The following is a 20,283-nucleotide window of genomic DNA, read 5'->3' as shown; positions in this document are numbered from 1 at the left end:
AGCTGTCGGCAGGGGGTTCAGACCCAATGGCTTCCATACCAAAGCTCTCGAGTCTTTTCACGTGGGCCCTATACTTCGTGCCGATCTACATTTTCGCCCTCGACCCCCTACTCCGCCCATTCTTCCCTGCTCTCCCCTCCAAGTCCCTACAAGACCGCGATATATACAATGACTGGGATCTTGCAGATCTACCGCCTGCGCTGAACACTACAGATGACACGTTCATCAGTCCCGAAGATGGCGTGCCGTTCAATTGCCCTGGTGTTCCCGCTGGATACCATGTACACCTCCTATCGCGCGCACCGCTCATTATATATCTGGAGAACTTCGTGAGCGACCAAGAAGTAAAACATATACTAGACGTCAGGTAAAAGCGAACCCTTCCGAGTCTTCGTCATCTGATTTCAAATCGGACCAAGGCTGACACATAAATATTACAGTCTCACTAAGTACACCCCGTCTATCGTGTACGACGGGGTCACCGAACGAATCGATTCAGACGTCCGTCTCTCCGAACGCGGCCTCCTTGAACGCGACGACGTTATCCGCTGCTTAGAAGACCGCGCCCGAGCCTTCCAGGGCTGGCGCCCACATCTGTACATCGAGCGCATGTGGGCGCAGCGCTACAACGTCTCAGGCCATTATCGCCACCATTTCGACTGGACGGGATCGTTCGCACAAGGCGGAGATCGCATCAGCACATTCATGGTATATCTCGACGCAGACTGCGAGGGTGGTGGCACCAATTTCCCGCGTCTGCGCATGCCGCCGGGGAAGGAGTGGTGTCGATTCTTGGAGTGCGACGATGACCAAGGGAACAAGTTTGCCCCTGGCGAGCGCAAGGAGGGCATCACGTTTAAGCCTATTAAGGGCAATGCGGTCTTTTGGCAGAATCTACGCCCTGATGGCTCTGGGTACCCGGAGACATGGCATGCCTCGTACCCAGTTACGGCTGGGACTAAGGTAGGATTGAATATTTGGAGTTGGTACCAGCCGCCGAAGCGAGATGAGCTCAGGGGTTAAGTAAATTGTGAACGGTTTTTAATTCTTTTTCCAAGACCCACGACGGTCTATCGATGCTTGGAGCCGTCCTCGCACCGATGTGACTGTTCTCACATGCATTATTCATCTGGTTAGTGGAATTAAGGGTTGTATTAATTAGTTGTTCAGATAGATAGACCTCGGGAAGTGTATATACTATGGAGCCCACCTGAGCTGCGAGTGCGTGCATTATAAGCAAATATTCTTAAAGCGTGACTGCTAGGTACCTAGGTACACAGTCCGACTATCCTATACTCACACCCTCTATTATAACCACTCCTAGAACCAACTTGGAGCCTCATGAAATACTTGGTATGTGCACTATAACATTGGAAATATGTGCCAAGTTTGACGTGCCGAGAGAAGGCTTGGGTCTCGGGGCGGAATTAGGAAAACCTTGGCTGCTTCACTTTAGATGCTTGGCAGATCTCATTCCTTGTCTGGTATAGTTCCACGATTGTAAGTTCCAAGGTTACCCCTATCCGGCTTTCAGGCTATCGTGGAAGACAGAAATTTAGAAGATTCGGTACCTAGGTATTTTCTATACTGCACATACCCAGATTACGTATTGGATGAATCTGATACCTCATTTAAACACACAAATTATAAGCAGATGTACATCGGTATGGTAATAATAATACTATTGAACATGTGTAATTGTCCAGCAAGTAAGAGGGGACTGGAATGCACAGCCCCTTTCATCCCGACTTCTACCAGTAAGAGTGCGTATGACAACGCCATTTCGGTTCCCGCACAGACTCTCTTGGCCCGGTCCATCTTCTTCTCTCCGCCCTGGGTTTTTCTGGGCAAAAGCTCGGCTCGTTTTCCTCTCTCCCCCCCGGATTTTCTTCTTTTCTCACTCTTCACCCCCCTCCTTTCCTTTCATCTCTTGACTTTTGTTTTTCTATCATCACCCTATTTCCCCACGCCTTTCTCTCCAATCTTCTCTTCTATCTTGTTAAGTCTGCTTCACCCCTTTTCTGAAGTTGTGGCAATTCCCGCCCAGCATTAAGAGGGTCATTTCTTGGCATAATGTCTGACAATAACGTCGCCTCGGCCGCGTCGCCGCAGCCCGTGTCTGCCGCGCCGGTTGAGCAAAACCACATCAACAACATTAACACGACTGCATCAGTCGCAACTGCCGTCGCCGCAACTGCTGCCGTCAATAACTCGCTTAACACTGGCGGTGATCAGTTTTCCTGCCAATGGGTTGGATGCCATGAAAAAGCTCCTTCTGCGGAGGCACTCTATGTACGAGCTCATCTGACTTCTTGATCAGCGTTGTTTCTTATGGTCACTAACTATTTCTTCAGGACCACGTCTGCGAACGCCATGTTGGTCGCAAAAGCACTAACAACTTGAACTTAACATGTCAGTGGGGTACCTGTACTACTACTACTGTCAAGCGGGATCACATCACTTCCCACATTCGTGTGCATGTTCCGCTAAAGCCTCACAAGTGTGACTTCTGTGGAAAGGCATTCAAGCGTCCCCAAGATTTGAAGAAGCATGTTAAGACTCATGCCGATGATTCGGATATCCGCTCCCCAGAGCCTGGATCTCGACCCAACCCTGATATTATGTATCAGCAGAACCCTAGAGGCTACATTCCTGCCTACTCTGAGGGACAGAACTACAACTATCCTGCTCCTTCTGCTCCGGCCCCACAATTCTCCTATCACCCGGCCGCGCAGCATGCCGCCAACCCTTCTTACGGAAATGTGATGTACTCTTACCAGGGCCCGGACGTGAGCCAATACAATCAGGCCAGTCAAAAGTATAAGTTTGATGCTTTGAATGAGTTCTTCGGTGACCTAAAGCGTCGTCAATTTGACACACACTCCTATGCTGCCGTGAGCCAACGCTTGAATGGCTTGCAAGCGCTTCAGCTTCCTGTTCTCAGCCCACCTGTACCTGAGTATCACCAGCAGATGGCCATAGTTGGTGGTCCCTCTTCGCACGCTCCCGCGTACCACCTCCCACCCCTGTCGGAGGCCCGCCACAAGAGCGATTTCATTCACCTCGAACACATGCTTGAGCAAGTTCAGAACACTATCTACGAGAGCGAGGACAACATTGCTGCCGCCGGTGTCGCCCAGCCTGGAGCTCACTACATGCACTCCCAAATGCACTACCGTCACCCTGAGTCTCCTCCAAGCCAGCTCCCTCCCAGCCACGTCACGGCGACTGCCCCCGGATCCATGATACCTAACTCGGCGCAATCCCCGTCAGTTGGAACCCCGGCACTGACCCCGCCGTCGAGTGCTCAATCTTACACATCAGCCCGCTCTCCTACTTCCATTTACGGCCACCGGGTATCCCCTCCACACGAGAGTAGCGGCGGTGTCTATCCTCGTCTGCCTTCCAATGCGGATAGCGTGAACTACTCCGTTCCGGCCAGTGCGGCTCCTCCGTCTACTCTTAGTGGAGCATTTGATAACAACGACCGCCGCCGCTTCACCGGAGGTACCCTGCAGCGTGCGCGCCAGGTGACTACGCAATTTGACAAGGAAGTCATATCGGATGATGCTAAGGTCGCGGGGGGCGAGCGTACCCCCACCCAGGCTCACGCGAACATCTCAGCTAGTCTGATCGACCCAGCCCTGTCGAGTGCCTCTCCCGACCCTGAGCAGGAGGCCGCTCGCCGTACCGCGCAAGCAGCCACCGAGGTGGCTGAACGTGACGTTAACTTCCCTTGGGTCGACAAGGTTCGCCTGATTGAGAGCCTCCGAGACTGGATCGCCTGGAACATCAAGCATGCCAGCTGGGACCACAGTAGTTCGGCCTCCCCATCATACTCCATGGACGGAGCAATGGATGTTGATGCTAGCACCCGTGCTTCTTCGATCCAGAAGGATGAACCCAAGTCTGAGCCAGAAGCCATTCTGTACCCCACTCTGCGTCTGGATGAAGATGGCGATTCCAAGATGCCTTCTGCTGAGTAAACACTTGGCGCATTCCATTCTGAATATCATCAACACCTCATCCTTATCAATCAACCAACCTTTTACGCCATTACGATTTTTCATCTTTCTTTTCATCTGTTTTTTTTTTTTTTTTTTTTTTGATTTCTATTACTCTGAAGTTGTTTTTGCCTTTCCCCCCCATGTGTCGGAAAGTAAATTTTGAACTCAAGACTGCCTTAGGTCCAAACTCGGTTTCCTTCCCCATCTATAACTATCAAAAGCCTATCCACGCTTGTTGTATGGGAGTGACGATGATTTCGGTCATACTTCAATCCTGAATGACCGTGGAAAAAGTCGAGGGTATGCCCTCACGCCTTTAGTCTTCTCCCTTCCCTTTCCTACCTTCCGAACGATCACGTTTGATGATGATTTTCTTCATTGTCCATCTACTATCAAGGACATTCAACTCCTACCGGCCACACAAGTTATCTTTTTTACTATCTCCCTCTCACACATCTTCTATCTCTTTCTCTCTTTCTTTTATTCATGACCTCGGGCGTGCCTGGAGTATATCACCGAACTAGCCCTTGGGTATATGTCTTATTTTCTTCTCTTAGTGATTTTTGAGGTTCCCACGGGAACAGGTTTTCATAATTTCATATCTGATATTTTATTCTATACCTCATTATCCGTATTCATTTCTTTCTAAATATTCAATTTTCGGATTATTTGAGTCTCATTTGAATCATGCGTGTTTGTTGTTTGCGTCTATATGTAGTGGATCAAAGTAGTCTCCACCATCGACTATTGACCCTCGATTCCCACCCAGATCGATCTCGTAGAGGTAATGTTGCATGCTAATATACCAAGCATGAATCCCGACGATAGTTGAGATCGACATGTCAAGCCCGATGAGGCAAGGAAACATTCCAACGGGCCAAACTAAACTAAATCCGGGGTAAGTGACGCAAACGGCATGGATTGAGTGGCCCCGTGGGACTTTTGTAAGTAAGGATCTGAGTCTGGTTTGTATCTGTATACAACGTTCAATCCTGTACTATACCGAATCCTGCATAGAATCCTATACTATACCTGGGTTTGATGTATGAATATAGACTAGTAGTGAATGTACCCACTCTGTATCCAATACAATCTAAACCCAGTGGAGTCGAGAATATAATAAAGACAAATCCACCCTTGTATCCTCCATGTCTTTAACGTAGGATGTGGGGATATTCTTTGTGTTCGCACTCGGACAACAATCCTCAATCCCACTCTGTACTTTGAGAGCGTAATTGTGGTATTGGTAATACCAACCTTCTCTCTAACCCCCACGGGCCCTTTATCCGTACCATACGCCACTGTGACCAGACTCCACTGTTTACGGCCAAAAGCGAAGACTGATTTATTTCCCTCTCTTATTTCTCTTCTCTCTTCCCTGGATCCTTATATTCTCTACTTCTTCCTCTTTCATTTTTTGATCTTTGTACTCTCCAGATCCAACTGGTATTTGTGGCTGATTAAAGAAGCATCACACGTTCCCCACGCGACAAGGCGGTCACAAACAGACGCCATCGCGTCGATCCGTAGGGATTATCGATAATCAACAAATCCAGCCACTCCAGCCACTGATCATACATCATCCCTCAGTTTCCTCCAACTCTTCAATACTCCCCTTCAACATCTTCCCTTCTCGGCAACTTATTGCGGTGGCGAAACCAAGCTCAATCGGGTGGTTCTGACACTATCGTTCTCTGGTTCTGGCGCTCTTCATCCGAACAACTTGACTGGGGCGACCGCTGAAATCCGGACCCATTGTTGTGTGTTTTTCTTTGCCTTCTATCATCGTCTTCTCTCTCTCTTTCTCTCTCTCTTCTCCGTTTCCCCTTCCCTTACTCCATCTGCTTCCCCGGATTGCGGAGTATTCAACCTGTACCCGGAATAAATTGCCCACATTCTTCAAACATTCCGATTCGGCTCACCAGAATTTGTTGATCTCCAACCATTTCTTATCAATCTCGAAGAGAATTACCCCCCACTACACATACTTCACCCCCAATAATATCCCGATTATGGCGCCGTTGACAAATCGTCGTCGTGCGCGTCGCAAGGAAATTCAACTGCAGGAAACATCCGATGCAGAGATGCCTGACTCGTCACCTACTCGTCCGTCCGCTAAGAAGCGCAAGGTGCGTATATTAGACAGTCTCGCAGATGCACTAGTCTGAGTCAAAATCTCGTAGGATGTATCCTAACTTCATATTTTGTTTTGCAGATTTCCAACGATTCTCTTCGAACCGCCGTCAAACAAGAACAGGAATCCGCCGATGAAGCTGAGGACTCCGGGGCAGAGGACCTCCACCTCGTCATCTCATATCTGAGTGCCCCACCTGAGGAGCTGCGCGTTGCGCAAGACCACTCCAACGATAAGACACAAAATCAGCACACTATCACAGCATACGCCAAGATCGCTGGTCGCGGCTGGACTTATTACGTCAAATCATCACATATCAACATCGGACGAGAGCCGGATCGTGAGTCGAAAAATCATGAACAATCCAGCCCCATAGCCGTGGCGGCTCGTGCACTGCCTGAAGTGGACCTGGACTTGGGACCCAGTAAGTTTGTTTCTCGTCTGCATGCTGAGATCTTCTACGGCCGCAATGATGAGACACCTGCTTGGCATGTTCGAGTGAATGGCCGCAACGGAGTGCGTCTGAACAACATGATTCTCAAGCGCGGTGGCGACGCAGTTCTTCGCTGTGGAGATATTATCGAAATCGCCAATAGTCAAATGGTCTTCCTCACTCCCTGCGACGAACCCAGCATACACCCCACCTTCATTGAACGCGCAAAGCGTATCGCTCGCGGAGACGAACCGGACCCGGTTACCACCGCTTGGGACCATTCACAGCATGCCCATCCCCAGAATTCACAGGCAACTGAGCCGCGCCCCTCTTCGTCTGGTGGACCTTCACTGGCGCCGGCTCCTAACTTTCTTAAACAGCGCAATGTCACCCCGCCACCTCGCTCTCCTGATACCGTCGGTGCACGTACGTCTAAGCAGTCACCGCTTTACAACCGCGGTATGATGATGGAAAGCACAGAGGAGATCGACTATAGCCTGGATGCCAACAAGGATCTCAAGCCCCCCTACAGCTATGCTGTGATGATCACCCAGGCTATCTTCTCCAACGAGGAGGAGAAACTCACTTTGAACAGCATTTACAGTTGGATTATGGCACGTTACGCCTTTTATCGTCATTCAACCAGCGGCTGGCAGAATTCGATCCGTCACAATCTGTCCTTGAACAAGGCATTCGTCAAGGTTCCTCGCCGCACGGATGAACCTGGAAAGGGCATGAAATGGATGATTGCTCCCGAGTCCCGCGACGAATTTCTCAAGAAGCAAACTCGCCGGGGTTGTCACCACTCCTCTGCACCATCCTCGCCTGCAACCAAGGAACCCCCTTCCTCGGCCCGCCATGTTCACATTGCACCCTTGAACACCTCATTCACGGCTGCTGCCCGCAAGTCTCCCCCTGTCTCATCGCCTGGCTTCAGCTCATTCCCTGTAGCTCCTGTAGAAGCATACACTCCTGAGCGTGGCTCCCGGCTCGGTCGTGGCGTTGGCTCGGACCACCCGTTGCGCCATATGGATCCCCAGGATTATGAAGAACCGTCCCCTCTTCCGGCCCGCACTCACAGCAACGTTAGTTCGGCCAAGGCACAGAACAGCACCAACAACCTCAGCCGCGCCTACGGTCTGTCAGACAACATTCAAGGCTCACCTCCGACTATCTCATCGTCCTATTACGACGATGGTCCCACATCAATGATCACTCCCGCCCCGCGCCGCCAGCAGCCTCGTCTTCCACCTCCAAGCACTGCTCAGATCCCCTCAAAGTTTATGCCGATGAGCTCCCCAGCCCAATTCTGGAAGTTTGCCGACATAGGTAGCACCCCTGCGCGCCCCATCCCGGACATGAGTCCTCTCAAGCGCGAAGCTGATGACCGCCTGAATGGAGGTTGCATGAGTAGCAGCCCGCCCCCGCCCAACCTAGTCAGCCCTAGCAAGCCGGGAACGTTGAACGGTCTCAACCCCAGCCGTAAACTGCCTCCATTGCAATCCCCCCAGTCTCTTCCTCATTCCCAGTCTGACCGCGGAAACACCTCGACCAGCGTGGCTAAGAATGACGAGGAACCGGAGCATGATGGAGGTGAAGGGTTTGATCTGGCTCGGTAAGTCTTTGCTCATTTTCCCATGTTCCTTCAAAACTAACTTTTAAGGGGTTTCCAACCTATTGGCTCATACCACCAGCAGTTGAGCAATGCTGCTCGCGCAGCCGCCACTTAGGATATTATCTTCTTCGTTTAACGAGAGATCATACAACACGTAACATACCATAGCTCCGTGGCTCACAGATTGAATGATCTTTTCCTTTCTCTACTGATTTTTTGTTTTCTTGACTTTTCTCTTGGGTTCACCGAGGTTCCGCATACACCGGTGTTGGCGGCTTCACTGTTTCATATCTTACTTTCTATTCTTATTGCTTGCAGGAAAGGTTGGCGTTCAAGGATTATTATCCGGAGTCTTTTAGGAAACTTGTTTCCAGTGAATTTTCTTTTTTTTTTTTGTTTCCCCTATTCTGTTTGAAGAAGCTTGTTTGAAGACTAGAAGATGGCTCTGCGTTTATGTACAGTTACGAAATGTATAATACAAGAGGAAGCACCTTGGAGAATTTTAATTCATCAATTTGGATCCTATATTCCCTGCCTAAGTAAAATCTAGGTCGCCACTCAATTCATAGCAGGCCAAAACTGTTCCTCTAACCATAAAACCTGCCTCCACCACCCCAAACACCGGTCTCGCACATCCTCCAATTCACTATCTCCAATCTGACCAGCTATCAGATCAAGCACATTCCCAATCTGGTAAACGAAATCTTCAAACTCCTTACTCGACCAATTCGGAATAAACTTCTCTCTCAACGCCCCGCCATCCTCATCTGGCTTTCCATCTTTCGTCTCCAAGAACGACGCGGCATACCGCCATGATCGGAGGTAGCAGACTTCCGTCGCCCATAGCACGGCTATTCCCTCTAGCACTGTAACGCCAGGACTGCCAGCTGACATGAACATGTCAATGTACGCACGAGTTATCACGGAAGGACTATCCCCCCGACAATCGGAAGTATCGCCCTCGACTACGGAAAGCCCAGGCGTGAGATCAAGACTATAATTTGCCGCTGTAGTCTCGAAGAAGTGGAGTTCAGTGCGGATGTTCACCAGGGCGTCTATCAGGACGTCAACGGCTAGATGCTCGGGTGTCTGTGTCTGTGTCTGGGAAGAATGTGTCTCTGCCGTATGACTTAATGGTAGACGAATTTTTGAGAGTAAGAGGCCGATAAATCGGATGTAAGACTGGGCGTAAAGTCTGTCTTGGGAAAGCCATTGTGATAGAGTTGATTTTGGGAGTTTGCCTGTACCGGCTGCGGCGAGAAATGGGTGATTTGTTGCAAGCTTTAGGTGATTGGGTGTACTGGCAAGTAGCCAGGTTGTTAATTTGCTTTGGTTGGACATTTTATGGACGGGAGATTGGAGATTGTAGCCCTATGCTTTAGGTGAAGTCAGATCGCCGAGCTCAGATGATGTTACTATTGCGTCATTGGGATAGTAAGCTTATCGCGATAAGCCAGGTATAGTGGCATTCTGCCACCGCCTCGTTGGGTTAAGTCTGTAGCTTTTGATTTTGAATAACATCGTTGTTTCTCCTACATTGTGCATTGATGAATGGGATTGTCAATGATAGTCTGCCTAGCTGTCTGCAAATTACACAACACAACACTGAGGTTTGGATGATGGTCAGGTGGACATAAAATCCTTCATCTAAGATCCTCTTTATTAGCGACTCCAACTTAAAGCAACGGCTAAATCATGAAATGATGAAATTTATTCACTCGCATTCCACATGAAAATTATTTAATTTTATTTTGGAAAATATCATACAGTAATGAATAGATAAAGCTCTGCTCATTCATCAAAACAACCTTGGAAAATATGTGACCTAATCCAGGTAAAAGGTATTCATTCCTCTCCAGACACCGGATTTCCAAACTCCAAAAACGAGAACCTTAGAACTCCAATTAGAAAGATAAGCCTGACACCTCGGTCAGGCCTAGTATTAGTCGATCAAGTCATAGCGGGGAATAGTTTCATCGTATCATAGAACCCCTTCAATTTCCTCCAGATCAGCGTCGTGATCCACCATTGACAATTCCATCAGTGCCCGTGTGGAGCTTGATGCGACATTCAGGGCAATACCACTTAGCTGTGCGTGAAGGAACTGCGGTAAGGCCAATACAATCCAGATGGAACCATTCACGATCACACTATTCAATCATTAGAATATCGAAATAAAGGCGTAGAAAAGTCAATGGGAGCTTACATCAGGGTTCTCGCAGCAAATCATAGTTCCGAAGCTAACATCTCCGCAGAGACAATAACGTGGCTCATTGGCATCGATTTGCTCAAGAACTCCGTCCTCGTCGACACGCACGTCCTGCGAGCTGCGAACATTGAGACGTTTCTTGCCTGGCTTGGCCTTACGACGTCCATAGCTTACTGACGCGCCGCCATCCTGTCCAGATAGAACGGGACCCGGTGCAGGTCTCTTGCGTCGACGGTTCTGTACAGAAGCACTGGGCGCACGTGATGCTTCTCGGACAGCAATAGTACTTGCGGGAGTGGCGCTCTTGACGCGTAACTCTCGTCCACTAGGGATAGCAGCCGGAGCCATTCCTCCTGATCCACCCAGCTCCGTTGGTATACCAGCGGCAGAACGTCTGGACGAGGGGCGAGTGACAGGGGGCGTGTTAGTAGAAGCAGGAATGGGCGGTACGATCGATCTAGTGGATCGTCGTGATCCAGTCGGCGAAGGCAGATTTGGCACTACTTTGGAGTCAGTGCCAGATGGTTCGGTGCCAATTGTAGCAATGGGAGCTTCAGGCACATCCGCCGCGACTTCGGTGCCCGTTCCACGACTAGATTTGCGACGTTTTGCGCCCTTGGAGGAAGGCCGAGCAGGCTCTGGCACAAGAACCGGCTCCTCTATCTTTTCAATCGCAACATCGTCTGCCTTTCTCTTTCGTGATGGCCTGGCTATCGAAACACCTTGAACAGGGCTAATCATCGGCTTAGCAGGCATTTCTCCGTTAGCGACTGCCTCAGCGACTGCCTCAGCGGCTGCTTCCCGCGCAAGCGCCTCGCGCTTTAGCTTCTTAGCTTCATTGAGTTTCATTCCCCGGTTGCTCAATTTGGTCTGATCCAGCTCTTTTGCGGCTTTGCCGCGTTGCGTCTCTTCGATGTTGTCGCAATCGATAAAATCAGTACCGTTCTCCTCAGCCAAGGTTTTGGCGGCGCGATAAGCTTCCCATCCTCGACCGGAGAGTGACAGCTCACGTTGGATCATAACTTCGCTTGGTTGCCAAATGGCGTTCTTCTTCATCTTTTTTCTCAGTTTAGTCATCTCCCACTCGGTCAGTCTGATCCACGGCAAGTCTACATCTCCCACCTGTGCATCATCCGGAGGTGGCTTGAGTAATGCCAGAGCATCTCTTGTTGAGAATCCAGCGGCTGGGTTTGGTCGAGGTCGCCGGGCTGCGTCCTTTTTTGAGCGCTTGGATGATTTGGCAAGCTTAGCAACGGTTGCTTCGCCCTCCGCATCAGACTGTTCAGTACTAGCGATTGGCGAATCGGGATTGAATCCTGACAATCGCGCGGCTGCTGCAGGATCCGATCGTCGCGATCCCGGCTTCTTCTTATCAAGTGTGAGGGTTAGACGCGGCGTAGCCGCGCTATCTTTCTTACCTGAGCGCTTCTTCGTGGGGTCTGGCGGCGGCGGTGTTGGTTCCTTTGAAGGTGGATCGGGAAGGGTTACAAGCTTCTGGCGTATGTTTGTCAGGCGATCAAAGTGGCGATCCACAACATCGTAAATGCGGGAAGCTTCTGAGTATGATGACTCGCGGGCGTTGATGGCGCGATCCAGCTGCTGAGATATTTGGGCGCGAATAGCAATTGCACTCGGGCGCTCATCAGAAGAAAGGTTAGGGAGCTGGCCGTAGGTCCGAGTCAGGTTGTGTACAGCTTGCGCCGAGTCGAGATATCGCTCATCCAGATTGCGAATGAGAGTCAACGAACGCATGAGGTCGGCAGGGAGGTATTCCGTGTAATCAATGAAGTCAGTGACTGTCGCCTGAGCATCTGGATCAAAGGGGCCATCTAGAATGACCCCGCCGCTATGATCAGTCTCGTCAGTCATGGGCATGTTGTAGGTGAAAGTTGTAAGGTTGTAAGGTGGGAGGTTTAGTGGGGGTTGGGATGTGCAAGGTCCTCAATAACGCGTCCAAGGTTACGCGATAAGAGGAAAAACGAATGACGTGACGTCATGAAAGAACGAGGATGAAGACAGTAAACGTGATGTGAACCGATACAGCTGAGACAGTCACGCTGTCGGCTTTGTTTGCGATTATGTAATGATACTCAACGGATCAGCTCACGGTCCCTGCAATTGTATTATGTAATATAGAGTAACCTGCGAAATACCTAGTTACATAGTTGTATACAAGAAGACTGTGGAACTGATATTCTGTACTGCTGTTCAATTTGACTGGAGCTAACATATACTCCGGGAAAATCAGCGATCACGCTACATTCGAACCCATCCTGATTTATGCACCTCTAACTCCGCTAAAAATCACACCTGGGCATATCTGGCATCTTTGCCTCGCAGTGGCTGGTTTTCTCTCTCTCCAGTAGAGAACCAGAAAGTCTAGAACAAATTGGAAGTGAGTTCATCGGAGCTGATGGACTTGAATTATTGTGTCCCACTGCTGTGTCAATTTATCAGTCAAAGCATTAGTACCTAGGTAGCTTTAGGAGGAAGATATCTTATCAGCAGCAACTTAAAGTGTGCCTACAGATCATAAAGTCAATAAAGCTTTTGTGATCTCGCATTGAAGTTTGATTCTGGTTATACAGTTATTTAGTCATACAAGTCAGTCATAGAGTCAGTAATAAAGTCAATCATAAAGGTTACTCGTCCGTCATACAGGTCATTTAGCCACGTTTATCAAGTCATGCAGTCAAGCCAGTCGTCTATCGGTCAGCGAAAATCCGAGGGGTTTCGGATCGGCGAGATGAGCGGGCTGCTGGCAGGTCTCTTGTTATCACTGCGTGAGTTCTCTTTCGAACCTTCGTTAGCTGGCATAGTTGCAGCTAGCTTTGAAAGAAGTCCTTTAATGTGAGGGAGCTGGGTTCGCTCCATCCAATTAGTTACGTTCACCACGAAGTCATGACATTTCTGGCGATCATCAGGTTTGGTGAAGTAATATGAGTCAAGAAATGTCATGCAGTGGATATCCCCATGAGGATAGTGAACGTATGAAACTGCTAGTCTTTGGCTCACTGACATACCAAAAACAAGGCAGGGCAGCACATCGGGTTCAATGTCAGGGTTGACGGCCTTCATCAGATGGGACATCGACCGGTTGTAATGTAAGCCCCCGACCGCTAGCTGTGACTCAGCTTCGTGAAGTGACCCTCGGTTAATTCTGATTTTCCCTCGATCAGGAGGCACGGGAAAAGATTTTCGTCATTTGGTGAGCAAAACTCCGAGAATTGGTCGTTGATCGCGGCGGTCTGTTGAGCGTGGGTCCATATTTTAAGCTGGTCGGGGCCTCCATTCTCTGCGTGAATAAAACCGATATGGTGTTCGGTTTTCGGTCTCAACAGAGGCATGCATCCTGGATTTTTGATAGGCCCAGTTGACCAAGGAGTCTCGCCACCAGCCTTCAAAACTTCGAAATCGTTGATCGGAAAAAGGGGGTGGTTTCAGGACCTAAGACATCGCATTTTATTCTTTCAAACTCCAGGCAACTCTAAGGTCGCGTTGGATTGTGATTTGTTCCTCCTCCGTCAAAGGGGTTCCAGGCAGAAGGATTTTCTCAGCAAGAAATATCTCGAGGATTGGCGGGATATTGATTTTGAAGTTCTCAATTTTGAAGTGATTGTTTGAGATCAGAGCGTGGAGTTTGATATTGTCAAGTGATTTTCTGGACCTGAGGGAGGGGTTGTCTGTGGAGGGTGGTGAGGAACTATATGAGATTAGACTTGAATTTGGGCTTAAGTCTGCGCCTTCGATAGAATGAAGCCAAGCAAGGATGTTGAACGAACCAGTCTGCGACATATTGGTTCGGGAAGGAAGTGTGAGGAAAGAACGAACTAGTTCAAGCAACTTAGTGAACTGTACTGATCCCGGAATAACATTATTCCGTAATTCGAAGGAAAAGTAACTAGTCTGATTGAGGAAATATACAGGATGGATGGAAATCAGTTTCACCACTTTGCTCTCATGGAATCTTTTTTGAACCCTATTCTGAAACACACTAATCGATTTCTGACTTAGCACGATTTCAAGTAGTTATTGAGTTTTATTGAAAGATGCAAATCACGTGATATGGACTCTAGAGCTTAGTCAGTGAGAACCTTCTTTCGAAACATACTAAACCCCTTATAGTTACCTTACTCTGACTTTAAACTAGGTATATTCAGGTAACAGGTAATCAACTGAACCTTATTAATATCGCTAAATATCCAACTTTCAGACTTCAAATATGAAGTCCTAAGATAAAGGACGGCCCGGCCCGCAAAGTCTATGATAGCTTGAAGCCGCTAACTGTAACGGGTCGATACCCGATGAAATGCCCAGTCTCTGGAAAGACTGCGCTCCTGGCATCTGTGCGGAGCCGGACAAGCCATAAGAGCATCAGGACCCCAGGACCCCTTTCCCTTCCTTAGTTAATTCTTTTCGTTTATCAATCGGATCTTTACAGCGTACCAATTCCTATATTCATCCCGTAACAAAGACGGCACTTATGTAATCCCGAAAAACTTTGAAATAAGGATAAGAAATGGGATCTCGGGAGTTGATTTGCAAATGCTGACTAAATACTGAATGAAAGGCCCCCATTGGCCGAAATGATGCTTCCAGTGCACCATCTAAACTCAGGGTTGCATATAGTTGCAATAAGTCCAGCAATATCTTCCGCATATGCAGGTCTACCTCCAAATTTCTCACCCAATATTCTCATCTCTTCACTGTCATCAGGACGTACAGCTGTCAATGGTGTCAGAGGATTCCACTTTGCAAGAGAGTGTTTGATATCATCATCGGCAGACATGTACATATCCGTCATCACAGGGCCAGGGTTTATTGCGTTGACTGTGGCGTTTTCTGACAGCTCACGAGCCCATACTCGAGTCATGGCCTCAACAGCGCCTTTAGTACCGGCATATAAAGTGGTATTCTCAGTCCCAACCTTGGAGTTAATACTTGAGAGCAATACGATGCGCCCAGATCGGTCGCTGGGAAGGTATTGTTTGCAAGCAGCAGTGAGAAGAATTGGACCAAGCACATTCACTTCGTAGATCCTGCGGAACTCATCTTCAACAACACTCTCGAGTGGTCCAACGTAGCAGATTGCCGCGTTGTGGATAATGATGTCGATTTGAAATGATCCCAACTTTGAGAAATGGTTCTTGGTCACAGCAATAAGGCTCTCACATTGGGCACGGGAGGATATGTCTGCTTGAACAGGCAATGCTTGGATAGAGTATTCTTGCTCAAGCTCTATAGCAAGAGCTTTGGCAAGGGAATCGGATGATTTAGTCGCATAGTTGATGATCACATTACAGCCTTTGCTTGCTAAATTACGGGCGATGGCTGCACCAATACCTGTTCCGTTTTCTTAATAAATGCCACCCTAAGAAACATATATGAACTTACTTCTTGCTGATCCTGTGACAATAGCAAGTTTACTCTCGAACATGCGAGTAGGCGCAACCTTGTTCTGGAGACTTGTCATTGATGAATCAATAAAGCGTGGAAACTTTAACGGAAAAAATAAAAGCGACTTGATAAACCAAGAACAGATCAAGCTGAAAACCAAGATGGCCCCAAAATCAACTGAAATTGGGTGGAAAGGATCGAATGAGTCTTTATCAGCACCAAGCTTAGCGGGAAGCACTTTCCAGGTTCAAGATGCTCCACCAAAATACCTACTATGTAGGTAATTGATAGAAATTTCAAACACTAACTAGATATCATGATCTTCCTAAGTAGGAATAGATTTTCATTAATACTTCCCGGCGTTGACTAACCGCTAGTAAACTATCATTATAGCCGATAGAATCCTAATGTACTTTTGCTACAACCCCAATGGACCCATCCGCATGAAAAGGTTCCACATTGTAGATAAAAAGTACATACGCAGCTTTAATTTTGCCGCTATTCCCCTGGTTTTATGGAGGTTTGAAGATACAGCATGGCAAGGAATTTACATAATAATTATAGCGCGACTTGTTGGGAAAGGAAAGGAAGGGGTAAATCAATCCTCATGAAATAAATCCAAGATTTATTTGCCAGCCCCAAGACGAAATATTTCTATATACTTAAGATGTACGACTTGAAAATCTCACTACCCAGTATTCAACGCAAATAAATACTTTTTATTTTGCAGGACTAGAAACAAAGCCTCACCAAGTTGAGAAACTGTGGAAAATTCTATTAGTTCAAGCAGGTAAATAACTTACTCATTTCTTTGATTACGGCATACCTCAGCTTCAAGCGGTTGGATATTTAAATGTGGAAATCCTATAGAGATAATCATATTCAATAGCATGTAACAATCATTTCCCACGAAATATGATCAGACTGCCTAACTACCACTTGGACAGAAATCCACCATCAATGGGTAGACAAATGCCATTGACGTACGATGAACTATCTGAGGCTAGCCAAAGAGATCCATGTGCCACTTCGTGAGCCTGTCCAAATCTGTTCAAGCTGCTAACTTTGGGCGCAAATTCGTCATGATTGGTACCCATAATCTCCAATGCCTTGGCAGACATGTCACTCTGTTTTGTAAATTAGTTGAGGGCAAAAGAAAAAGCCAAAAAAGCACAAGTCTAGCAATAACTTACGAAAATAGCACCAGGGGCGATAGCATTGACTCTGACTCCTAAAGGACCACCTTCAGTTGCAGCATGCTTGGTCAACCCGAGAAGTGCGTGCTTTGTAGCAGTATAGGCGGGCATGTTCGGCTGAGGCATAAAGGCGTTGATTGAAGCAATGTTCACTATTGACCCCTTGGACCCCTGTTTTTTGAACTGCTGCAATTCATACTTGCAGCAGAGAGCAGTGCCGGTGAGATTGACGTCTACTAGCTTGCGCCAATAAGACTCATCGGATTCAATCAAAGGAGTTTGATCAGGTGACATAGCAGCATTGTTGATGGCTACATCAAGTCTACCGAATGCATTGATCGTTTGTTCAATAAGATTTTGGACATCCTCCGATTTGGAGATGTCTGTTTTGACAAAGCGAATCGCTCCTTCATGGAGGGTAGAAAGCTGCCGAACGAGCTCCTCTCCTTGCTCAGTCTTGAGATCGGCAATGACCACTTTGGCGCCTGCACGAAGAAATACCGAAGCAGTCGCCTTTCCCATGCCCTGGGAGCCACCCGTGATAATGGCTACCTTGCCACTGAGAACGGGAAAGATGGGAGCTTCGGAGATATTCATTATAGCAGGACTGTGTCACAAAAAAATTGTTCCGGGTACATACTATGTAGATACTCGACGCTTGAAATATAGAGTGCTTGGTATTGATAGAAGCCACGTAGCAATCCTCCAAATGCCAGATGTGGACCCGGGGCCAAATTTATGATCATCTAGTGCTAGATGTGGATATCTCTTGTAAATGGAAGTGAGGGTCTCCATTCAATGGATGCGGAACTTGGAATGGAAGCCGAGTCTATAGCTAGCCACTAGCATGAGGTGGTCGAATTTAGCTATTTTCGACGCTAGCAAAATTTGTCGGTGCTAGCGTGGGCGCAGGAGAAGTGGAGTTTAGCGTATTTTCTGTACATTTGTAACTACTCTGTCAAAAAGGACCACTTTTTTTGAATTCTGTCAGGATTTAGGTTTTGTGACGCTAGTCAAGTTAAGAAATGATCATACTTCAATGATCGACATGCAAATACTCGAAGAAGTTGAACACTCTTGAGTCGGTGAGCAAAAAATACCCCGGATGGAAATTGAAACATTTTTGATTTCAGGATTTCAGGATTTCAAGTTGGGTCTAAAGTTGGATGCAGCGGTTGCTTTCCCATATGAAGAATAGTCGTGTGAGCACCTACTTCCCCACTTGATGCACAGAACCATTGAACTTGCCTGATATTTATGAGAAACTTACTGGGGATCATTTTGCTCAGCAGAAAGTTTTTAAATTCTCCTTCACTTCACCTCTGTTTCCATTTCGACATAGAAACGATCTCTCCAAATCGTCAGAATGGGCGAGCCAGAGAAGTCTAAGTCAGACTCCACTGTTGACACCTACAGTGTTAAAGGCGAGAAGCCTGAGACGAGTCTTGTCAACATCATCGTCGCTATGACTGCTTGCCTAGGAGGCTTCGTCTACGGATTTGGCGCCAATGCATTGTCCGGTTCTTTGTCCCAGGTGACGTTCATTGAGAAATTCCTGTCAACGCCACAAGCAGCATCTCGCCAAAGTGGTATGCTTGGAGGGTAAGATGTTGAAGTCAATTTTCAAACATAGCCTTCCACTAAAAATGAAAATAGCTTCCTTGGTGGTGCTATGATCGGAGCTCTAGTGCAGGCACCACTGGCTAATAAATTCGGCCGTCGTATTGCTAATGGAGTCGCTGCCCTAATCGTGATCATATCCGGTGCCCTGCAGGCAGGTGCGGTGAATGTCGCCATGTTTATAGCTGGGCGCGTTATCTGCGGTATTGGCTCTGGTATGATATTCGCTAACACTCCTGTCTATATGAGTGAAGTCTCACCTCCTCATACGCGTGGAATGCTAGTTGGTATGCACGGAGTCGGTACTGTGACGGCCTACATTATAGCTGCGTTGTGCGCATTGGCATTCAGCTTTGTGAAACACTCAATCCAATGGAGATTGATTTTCATTGTTCTCACGGCCATTGGTGTCATTTACATTTTGACACTCTATTTCATTCCCGAGTCCCCTCGATGGTTGATGGAACAAGGTCGGGATGAAGAGGCCATTCGAGTACTGGAATACCTTCATCGCACGAACCGAGATCCCAGTGCTAGCTTTGCTCATGCAGAAGCCAAACAGATTAAGGCTCAGGTTGAAGCTGAGAAAAACAGCCCGCGCGGATTTATTTACATCTTGAAGACCCCATCTCACAGAAAGAGAGCTATCTGTGCTGTGCTACTGTGGACCATGGGCCAAGGAACAGGTATTACTGCTATTGCCAATCTGATTCCCACGCTAATGGGAAGTCTCGGTTTCGGAACAACGATGCAGCTGGGACTTGGTGTGGTTTGGACTGTTTGTGCACTTATTGGTTGCGCAATTAATGTCTTCCTTCTCGACCGCGTCGGCCGTGTCAAACTCCTAGGTACGATTAAACGAGTCTTAAATATTGATGATAAATATGCTAACCGATGAATACAGTTGTTGGCGGATTTGGTAGCGCCCTGCTTGTTGGCATTATGGCAGCGCTGGAAAAGTACTATCTCAACACATCGTACACACCAGGTGTGAACGGTGCAGTGTCTTTGTACTTCATCTTTGGAGCATTTTATACCGCCACGATTGAGTGTACCTCATATGTCTACGGTTCCGAGATCTGGCCGACTCATCTCCGCAGTGAAGGTGCCACCCTAGCCTTCGCCAGTTTCTTCGGAAATGCCATTGCTTACAGCGCCCCTGTTACTATCGCGCTGGATAACATTGGGTGGAAATTCTATATGGTATTTGTCAGTGTGACAGCTGTGACAACTACCATAATTCTGTTTTACTTTCCCGAGGTACGCTTTCCCTTCTTTCCCTTCATGGTACTATCCTAGTATACTAATATTTTTTTAATGAAGACAATGGGTCTAAGTCTTGAGGAAATAAATGTTACTTTTGGTGATAAAGTCGTATTGGAACTACAGAATGCTCTTGTATCTGATGAATCCGAGTCAGAGCGTACTAAGAGTGCCAAGGAGTAGAAGTTCAATGGGAGCATTCCAACATTTTGGAAGAATCTAAGAAGATAGCTTGGTGGAGAATGATATAATTTTGTTTTAATCTATTCAATGCAATGTTTTTCAATCAAATTTTTTCTTTAATCAAACTTTGGAAGTACTTATGTCTCAATGAGCCGTTCCAAGGTTTTTGATATCACTGTTGACATTGGAAGGGCTATAGAAGTTATTATTGAAGGGAAGCATATCT

The 20,283-nt window shown here is 47.6% G+C and overlaps 10 protein-coding genes across 10 annotated transcripts; 4 read left to right on the top strand and 6 right to left on the bottom strand.

Moving 5' to 3' along the window:
* Window positions 1-26: 26 nt before the first annotated feature.
* On the top strand, window positions 27-1,023 carry N7495_007905 (oxidoreductase, 2OG-Fe(II) oxygenase family; the record flags this gene model as incomplete). The annotated part of the gene is made up of 2 exons (XM_057210556.1): window positions 27-367; window positions 441-1,023. The coding sequence occupies 2 exons, from the start codon at window positions 27-29 to the stop codon at window positions 1,021-1,023; spliced, it is 924 nt and encodes a 307-aa protein (XP_057060099.1).
* A 1,050-nt stretch (window positions 1,024-2,073) lies between these two features.
* Window positions 2,074-3,986, top strand: pacC (putative C2H2 transcription factor PacC; the record flags this gene model as incomplete). Its single annotated transcript, XM_057210555.1, has 2 exons — window positions 2,074-2,292; window positions 2,355-3,986. The coding sequence occupies 2 exons, from the start codon at window positions 2,074-2,076 to the stop codon at window positions 3,984-3,986; spliced, it is 1,851 nt and encodes a 616-aa protein (XP_057060098.1).
* Window positions 3,987-6,019: 2,033 nt separating this feature from the next.
* On the top strand, window positions 6,020-8,304 carry N7495_007903 (putative forkhead transcription factor Fkh1/2; the record flags this gene model as incomplete). Its single annotated transcript, XM_057210554.1, has 3 exons — window positions 6,020-6,136; window positions 6,223-8,189; window positions 8,238-8,304. The coding sequence occupies 3 exons, from the start codon at window positions 6,020-6,022 to the stop codon at window positions 8,302-8,304; spliced, it is 2,151 nt and encodes a 716-aa protein (XP_057060097.1).
* Window positions 8,305-8,747: 443 nt separating this feature from the next.
* On the bottom strand, window positions 8,748-9,530 carry N7495_007902 (putative transcription regulator PAB1642; the record flags this gene model as incomplete). Its single annotated transcript, XM_057210553.1, has 1 exon — window positions 8,748-9,530. The coding sequence occupies one exon, from the start codon at window positions 9,528-9,530 to the stop codon at window positions 8,748-8,750; it is 783 nt and encodes a 260-aa protein (XP_057060096.1).
* Window positions 9,531-10,198: 668 nt separating this feature from the next.
* N7495_007901 (putative PHD finger domain protein) lies at window positions 10,199-12,273 on the bottom strand (the record flags this gene model as incomplete). Its single annotated transcript, XM_057210552.1, has 2 exons — window positions 10,199-10,339; window positions 10,396-12,273. The coding sequence occupies 2 exons, from the start codon at window positions 12,271-12,273 to the stop codon at window positions 10,199-10,201; spliced, it is 2,019 nt and encodes a 672-aa protein (XP_057060095.1).
* An 837-nt stretch (window positions 12,274-13,110) lies between these two features.
* Window positions 13,111-13,476, bottom strand: N7495_007900 (uncharacterized protein; the record flags this gene model as incomplete). Its single annotated transcript, XM_057210551.1, has 1 exon — window positions 13,111-13,476. One exon carries the CDS (start codon window positions 13,474-13,476, stop codon window positions 13,111-13,113), a length of 366 nt encoding a protein of 121 aa, XP_057060094.1.
* A 41-nt stretch (window positions 13,477-13,517) lies between these two features.
* Window positions 13,518-13,745, bottom strand: N7495_007899 (uncharacterized protein; the record flags this gene model as incomplete). Its single annotated transcript, XM_057210550.1, has 1 exon — window positions 13,518-13,745. The coding sequence occupies one exon, from the start codon at window positions 13,743-13,745 to the stop codon at window positions 13,518-13,520; it is 228 nt and encodes a 75-aa protein (XP_057060093.1).
* Window positions 13,746-14,950: 1,205 nt separating this feature from the next.
* On the bottom strand, window positions 14,951-15,871 carry N7495_007898 (SDR family NAD(P)-dependent oxidoreductase; the record flags this gene model as incomplete). Its single annotated transcript, XM_057210549.1, has 2 exons — window positions 14,951-15,741; window positions 15,793-15,871. The coding sequence occupies 2 exons, from the start codon at window positions 15,869-15,871 to the stop codon at window positions 14,951-14,953; spliced, it is 870 nt and encodes a 289-aa protein (XP_057060092.1).
* An 856-nt stretch (window positions 15,872-16,727) lies between these two features.
* On the bottom strand, window positions 16,728-17,588 carry N7495_007897 (SDR family NAD(P)-dependent oxidoreductase; the record flags this gene model as incomplete). Its single annotated transcript, XM_057210548.1, has 2 exons — window positions 16,728-16,922; window positions 16,989-17,588. 2 exons carry the CDS (start codon window positions 17,586-17,588, stop codon window positions 16,728-16,730), a joined length of 795 nt encoding a protein of 264 aa, XP_057060091.1.
* Window positions 17,589-18,357: 769 nt separating this feature from the next.
* On the top strand, window positions 18,358-20,057 carry N7495_007896 (uncharacterized protein; the record flags this gene model as incomplete). The annotated part of the gene is made up of 4 exons (XM_057210547.1): window positions 18,358-18,593; window positions 18,648-19,459; window positions 19,516-19,871; window positions 19,935-20,057. 4 exons carry the CDS (start codon window positions 18,358-18,360, stop codon window positions 20,055-20,057), a joined length of 1,527 nt encoding a protein of 508 aa, XP_057060090.1.
* Between the last annotated feature and the right edge of the window lie 226 nt (window positions 20,058-20,283).

This window comes from Penicillium taxi, assembly GCF_028828555.1.
Source record: "Penicillium taxi strain IBT 34144 chromosome Unknown utg000005l_segment0_segment0, whole genome shotgun sequence".
Classification (NCBI taxonomy): domain Eukaryota; kingdom Fungi; phylum Ascomycota; class Eurotiomycetes; order Eurotiales; family Aspergillaceae; genus Penicillium; species Penicillium taxi.
This window is presented reverse-complemented; position numbering and strand designations above follow the sequence as displayed.